Here is a 6,294-nt window from a genome sequence, read left to right as displayed (position 1 = left end):
CTCTTTCCCCTTAGCGTTCTCTTTGCAGTCTTGCAGGCACAGTGCACGTGTGTCTGTGTGTCTGTGTTTTTGAACCACTGTCTGTTCGGGTAGAAAGCGCACAGAAGAATGAGCCAGAATTTCCCTGGAGAAACGCTGCCTTCTTTCAACTGGAGATTAATCATAGCTGAAGATCTTGCAGATGTGGCTCTGAATAACATCAAGGAAAGCCTGAAAGGTGGCCTTGAAAGATTGTCAGAATTTCTTGGCAATAACATTCGAGCCCCTTTTTCCTTTGGCATAAGCTGTTCCTGTCACACCTTTTACGAGCGCTGGAAACGTGCCACAGTGTCTGCGTCTTTCCAAGTCAGACAGAGGCAGGTCAGGCATTTGTAAGGGGATGATCTCATATGTTCAAGCAGGACACTGAGCACGAGTCACTGCAGCACCTTCAAGCTGGCAGCAGGTTGCAGTGGAAGTGGATGTCTGAGTTGAGAATGGAGCCTTGTCCTGCCCCTGCCCATCATCAGAGCCTCTCGCCTTGTATCACTGCTCTGTCTGGTAGATCATTTTTTTTTCACATCAGAGTTCTCTGAACTTTGAATCTTACCACAACCCTGCAAAGGGATTTGTACTTGAGTTAAACTTCCCCTTCTTTAGAGTTTTTTGGAGAATGTCCAGAATGTGGATCTCCACAAGACATAAATGGAAAGACAGAGAATACTTTTGAGTGCCCTGTCCAAGGGGCCTTCACTGCAGTGCTTTGGGTGCTGGTCTTTCTGAATCTTCTCCACTGCCCACAGCTCTTCAGGGGGTGTCAGGAAGCTTGTGTAGATTGGTTTGTCTTAGGTCTTGACTCAGCAAAACCAGATTTCTTGGCCAAAAGTAAATGCCAGCAGGTGGTTTATCTGAGTTTAGAGTGGAACTGACTCAAAGCAAAGAAGAAAACCAGAGTCCTGATGGTCATTCAGCTCGTGTTCCTGTTGTGTGGGGATGTGTTAGCTCCAGCCCATGTCTGGGGCTGGCCCTTCCACCCTCACAGAGGTTCCAGCAGGACCAGGAGAGGTGGAACCCTGGAGACTCCCCCAGAGATCCCCCAGCTGTGAAATGAGCCCAGCAACACCGTGGGGTTTGCTCAGAGTCGCAGTGACAGCGTGGGGTGAGCGCTGCCGCTGTCCCCAGGCACGGGGCGGGGGGAGGCTGCGGCTGAGCTTTGGGAAACCACACTCTGCTCGTGGCTGACTTTGGTTTGTCCTTTCAGGATTGTGAGCACCCAGCTGCCACCTCCCCTCACTGCCAAAGTTCTCCTCCAAGGCGATGAGTCTCCAGGCCAGGTATGTTACCATCCGTGTTCCCTGCGTGTAAGGACGCGGTGTGGGAGCTCTTGTCACACAGACCTTGCATGTGCTGTTTCTTGGAAGGACAAATATTGAAGGTGATGCTAAAAGCTTTTCTTAGTTAAGATTGAGTAAAGTTTTCAAGACTTCTGCACTAGGAATTTGCCTTTTTTTTTGGTCTTTAAGTTACGGAATTAATGAGTTCCCATCTGTGTGATGTTTTGAATAGCTTTTCCCCCCGAGTTTAGTTATTTAGTGTTAAATATACAAAATAAATGTCTGAAAGTGACAAATAGATCAATTTCTGTTGCCATTAAAATTTGTCAAAAGTAATTATTTACATCATTCAAGATCTACAAAAAAGCCATCAAGATCCAGATGTGAAGAAGGCCTCTGCTCTTACTCTGGTTCAGAGTGAGCCAAGTTTTTGTGCCTTGAGCAGGCAGCAATGGCAAGTTGTGGTATTTGTCCTTGATTTCAGGTGTATTTATGTTCTTGGGATGTCCCCTTGACTTTGAGGGCTACCTAAGGAACAAATCATTGCCCAGTGTGGTAAATCAGTCACAGCATTTGCTGAAGGGGATGGTCTGGGGTCTGCTGCAGTCACAGGGAGGCTGAGGAGGCTGGGAGAGTTGTCCTGGTGGTGAGTGTTGAGTCACACCATGGAGCTGATTCTTGGCTTTTCTTTCAGAGTGAGCCTGGAGGTGAGGAGCAGCAGGAGCCTGGTGAGCATCCAGCTGCAGGGTCCTGGTTGCCAAGTGCACAGCAGCAGCATGTGGGCAACACTCTGGGGCTGTGTTCTCTGCAGTGAGAGCGTGGGCTGGTTCTCTGGGATTCCCGTCAAAGCTCTTGCTGGATGCAGGAGTTTATCCCTGAGGGTGTTGTTGCCACTAGTCAGCATGTGCCAGTGGGTGTTGTGTTACCAGAACTAGTTCCTTCCTTTGGCTAAGCAAAGGAGTTTGCTCTTTTGGGTTTAATTGTCAGTTCTGCAGATTCCCAACATGCCTGCTTTAATTCCAGTTACCCATGTGCCTACTTGGCCACTGACGGAGCCCTGAAAACAGATGGCTGATGCTTTCAGTCCAAACCTTCAGGCATAGTTTTTGAGCATCAGTTTTTTAGATATTCTGCCAGTATGGTTAGAAAAAAAACACTAAGGGAAAATTTAACTGTGTCAGGCATTAAGTGGATGAGGAGGATGGGAAAATGCTGCCTAGTCAGTTTGTGGTGACCTAGGATACAGGATGATAGCATGCCTTCTCCTCCTGCAGAAGCCTTTGGGCTGGTGGAGTTTGGTGTCTGTTCCTTATGCTGGGGCATGTTAATTTAATCCTCAGACCTCCATTGCTCTTGCAGGTTCTCCATTGCCGCAGGGTGTCCGTATCATCCCGGTATTCCTGACAGAAGATGAAGTCTCAGTGCTCCGAGACTTTCCCGTGGAGTGGGTGACTAGGTAGGAAATCATTCTGATGTGTAAAGAGGCTTTTGCAGCCAGGGAGCTAACGTGGTGCAGTGTCCTCACTAGCCATTATTTCTGTTTTCTCTGCCACTAACTCTAACTCCATCGTCTGGCTGTTAGAGCTGCCTGAGGTCTTTCAGGCTGGACAGAATTTGTGGTGTCCGTGTCTCTGCTGTGAAGCAGCCTAAAGCAGAGCTGTTTCCCAGGACCAGCTGCGATGTTGTGTGGTTTCTCAGCTCACAGTGCTGCCTTTGTGCTTTGTAAGTAAGGGAGTGATGTTCCCAGAGTCTGCAGTGTAAGAGACCTCAGCTTTTCATCTATGGTAGACCTTAGCCCGTCCTTTTCCATGGTAGATGCTCCTTGTAGCAGAGAATAGCTCAGATACTGAACATGACCAGGAGGTGACGGTGTTATTGGGTACGTAATAACTCCAAACAGATCCTACTCAGTAGTTTAACCAACTTGTCATCTCCCACTAGGTCATCTGTGTCCCCAGCAAGCCCTAGAGAAGAGAAGAACGCTCTCTGCTCCCAGGCAGTTTCAGAATCAACAGGAGACCTGAATAATATCTCTGTGCAGGAGTCCCCTGAGCAAGCTTCAAGCACAGCTGCACCAGAAGATGCTGTGCCATCAGGCAGCCTGGAAAACACAGGCCCTTTGAAGGGCTCCCCTCAAATGGAAGCCAGTTCAAAGAATTCTCCAACTGCAGAACTGAGCAGCCCAGACAGCAAAAGCTCAGAGCTCAGTGGAAAAGCATCTGTCCCATCAGAGAGAGACACAGAGCAGCTGCCCAGCCCTTCCACACCCGGTACTGCTGAATGTGCTCAGACTGCAGGTCCGTACGTGGAAGGCTTTTTCTTTCCAAACCCTTATGCCCGGGAGCAGGAGGGTCAGAGCATGGGGAACTCCCTCATGGACTCTGATGTTGAGCAACACAGTTTCCAAAGTTACCCAGCCAGTGACAGTCCAGTTGTTTGCTCTCCTGCCCAAGAACTGAGCAGAAGGAAGGCAAGTGAACAAGATGACCAAGGGATTCTGAGCCAAAATAGTGTCTCTGGAGAAAGTAGCGCTGCAGCTGATGGCAATGTGTGGGGTTTGTATTGTCCAGCCACTGCTGTACGATCAGAGCTCCAAAGCAGGAGTCAGCTGCCAGCTGTAGAGGTTCAGGAGAGTCTGCCCAGTGACCCCACAGAGAACACACACTGTCCCCAGGGCAGGGAGAGCAACTGGCTGCCCGAGGTGGACAATCTGGGAGCCCAGGCTGGTGTGGAGTCAGGCAGACAGTGCAGACTGGTTAAGATGAGCTTGTATGTTCACTGCATTAAGGGGCTTGTGCTCTCCCTCCTGGCTGAAGATCACCTCCGAGAGGACCAGAGCTCCATTCGAGATGTGGTAAGTGGGAAAGCTCTGTAGATGCACTCACTGCTGCTTGGCTGGGATGGTGGGGACAGGGGTCACAACTGAAGAGCGAGTGTTGGGTCGCTGGGCCCATCCCTTTCCTCACTTGCTCTGTGTTGTGCAAGGCAAAGCGTTTGGCTGAGGGTTCATCAGCCATCGAAGCTCCGTGGGAGGTTGTTTGCGAGCGTCAGGCAGCGAGTGTGAGAGGTGAGAGTGTTGGTGAGAGTGTTGGTGAGAGTGTTGTCTCACAGTAACTCCCGTTGCCTGTTGTTGTCTGTCGGTGCCAGCGCCGGAGCAGAACGTGTAGGTGTAACCGTCAAGACAGCCCCGTGGGCTGCCAACGGCCTGTGCTGGATTTGGGATTTGTTGGGAAACCCCATCAGTGTTGTAGTGCTGTTTGGGAAGCAAGGTTTGTTCTCTGTTTAACCTCCACTTTACGTGTCACAGCCTCTCACCCCGGCAGCACCAGCGAGACGTGTCTGGCAGCCGGTCCCCAGAGCGTTTCCTTTCCACGTGAACGTCTGTCTGTGTCCCCAGCCTGCTCTCCCTGCTGCTGCTCTCCGGGGGCTGGAGCAGAGGCTGCTGTTTGGGCACTGCAGATGGGTGCTGCACCAGAGCAATCCCAAATTACTCTGCTGTGGGATTTGCTTTGGGGCACGGGCTGCCCTGGCAGGCGCGGGGCAGCTGACGGGGCTGCGGGGGGACGACGTGCTGGCCCCAGCGCTTCCCGGTGAAGCGTTACTCTGCAGAGCTGCTGCCTGGCCTCTGCCTCTCTGCCAGGGAGCTGAGTCAAAGCTGCAGAGGCCTGTTTGATGTGCCAGTTGCCATAGGAACAACCTAATTTCTGTAACCGGCAGACTGGAAGGTGGAGGACAGCTCAGCCTAAGGCTGGCTCCCAGCATTAGCAGAGCGTCAAGGTTACTCCTCTTACTTCCGAGATCCGGGACTGGGAGGCTGTGGCTGTGACCCCCTCGTAAGCGGGGTGATGCCACCTCCACGGGGCATGTGAGGACTGGCACGGCCAGGAAGGGATTGCTGCGGAGGCCGGGAGGTGCAGAGGGCAAATTGCTCTGTCCCTTTTCTGCTCGTTTCAAACACAGCTGCTCAATGGCTTCTGCTCTGCCACGACTTCTCCAGCTGTGGGAAGAGAGGGGGATGCAGGCAGGTAGGAACTGATGCTCTCGAGAGCTGAAGGTAGTCCTCATCACACAGGTACCCTCAGCTTCTCTGGGTTTCCTCTGGTTGCAGCCCTGGTCTGGCAGTGCAGCCCATGCAGCACCCACAGCTGGAAACCAGCTTCTGCTCTGCTTCATATCTGACCTGCCCTGAGAAGAAGCATCTGAAGGGCGTAGCTCGTGTGTGAAATGCCTCGTTGGGGGGCTCAGCTCTGCTAGTGACACACTGCATGTCCTCCTCCCATCAAATGCCTGGGCAAGGCCAGCAGCAGCCCAGCCTGGCTCAGTGTCTCATTCAGTTCATTAAGTCTCAAGATCAACTGCCTGACACTCATTCACCATTTCAGCTGATTTTCCTTTACGTCTTGCCCCGGGGCTGTTCCCCTCAGGCTGTTCCACAAAGCCCTGCTCCGTTCAGGTTCCTCTTTTCCCAAACGTGCTCCTTCCATCTCACGTACTCTTGCTTTAGATCTCATTTCAGCAAAACGGTGCTTCCACCCAGCTTGGGTTTTGGCTGTGGCTGGGTTCCTCTGACTGCACCCTTCCCCTGGGTGCGGGGGGTGGTTGTTGTCTCTCAGGAGGGATGCGCTGCCTGTCTGCTGGCGTCATGGTGGATTTGAGGCATAACCTCGGCTTGTCTGTTCCTTTGTTTATCTGTAGATTAAAAATGACCCTCGGCTCTCAGGGATGTCAAAGCTTAGTTATAATTCATGTTCGTTGAATGCTTTGAGGCCCCTGAATGACACCAAAGAAGGGTAAAATATGCTCCTTGCGCCGCGGAGAGCAGCGGGCAGTGCCGCTCATCCTTCTGGGAGGGTGGTTCCCAACACAGGCTTTCCCCGCAGAGCAGGAGCCTTTGGAGGCTTTCAGCCTCTCTTCCTGCTGTTCTTCAGGTCTTACCCCTTCATTTCACTGCCCAGAAAAGAAAAATCTGTTGTGTGACCAG

The 6,294-nt window shown here is 51.9% G+C and overlaps 1 protein-coding gene across 1 annotated transcript in view; it reads left to right on the top strand.

The window, feature by feature from the left end:
- The window catches only part of HPS4 (HPS4 biogenesis of lysosomal organelles complex 3 subunit 2), a 13,088-nt gene that overhangs the window by 2,901 nt on the left and 3,893 nt on the right, over nt 1–6,294 (top strand). Inside the window, exons 6-9 of the mRNA XM_029084725.1 lie at nt 1,241–1,313; nt 2,008–2,041; nt 2,673–2,769; nt 3,255–4,167. Coding sequence (XP_028940558.1) covers nt 1,241–1,313; nt 2,008–2,041; nt 2,673–2,769; nt 3,255–4,167 — 1,117 coding nt within the window. The remainder of the gene's footprint in view (nt 1–1,240; nt 1,314–2,007; nt 2,042–2,672; nt 2,770–3,254; nt 4,168–6,294) is intronic.

This window comes from Antrostomus carolinensis, unplaced genomic scaffold (assembly GCF_000700745.2).
Source record: "Antrostomus carolinensis isolate BGI_N321 unplaced genomic scaffold, ASM70074v2 scaffold34284, whole genome shotgun sequence".
NCBI classification, from domain to species: Eukaryota; Metazoa; Chordata; class Aves; order Caprimulgiformes; family Caprimulgidae; genus Antrostomus; species Antrostomus carolinensis.
Note: the sequence above shows the minus strand (reverse complement) of the source record. Positions and strands in the feature narration are given on the sequence as shown.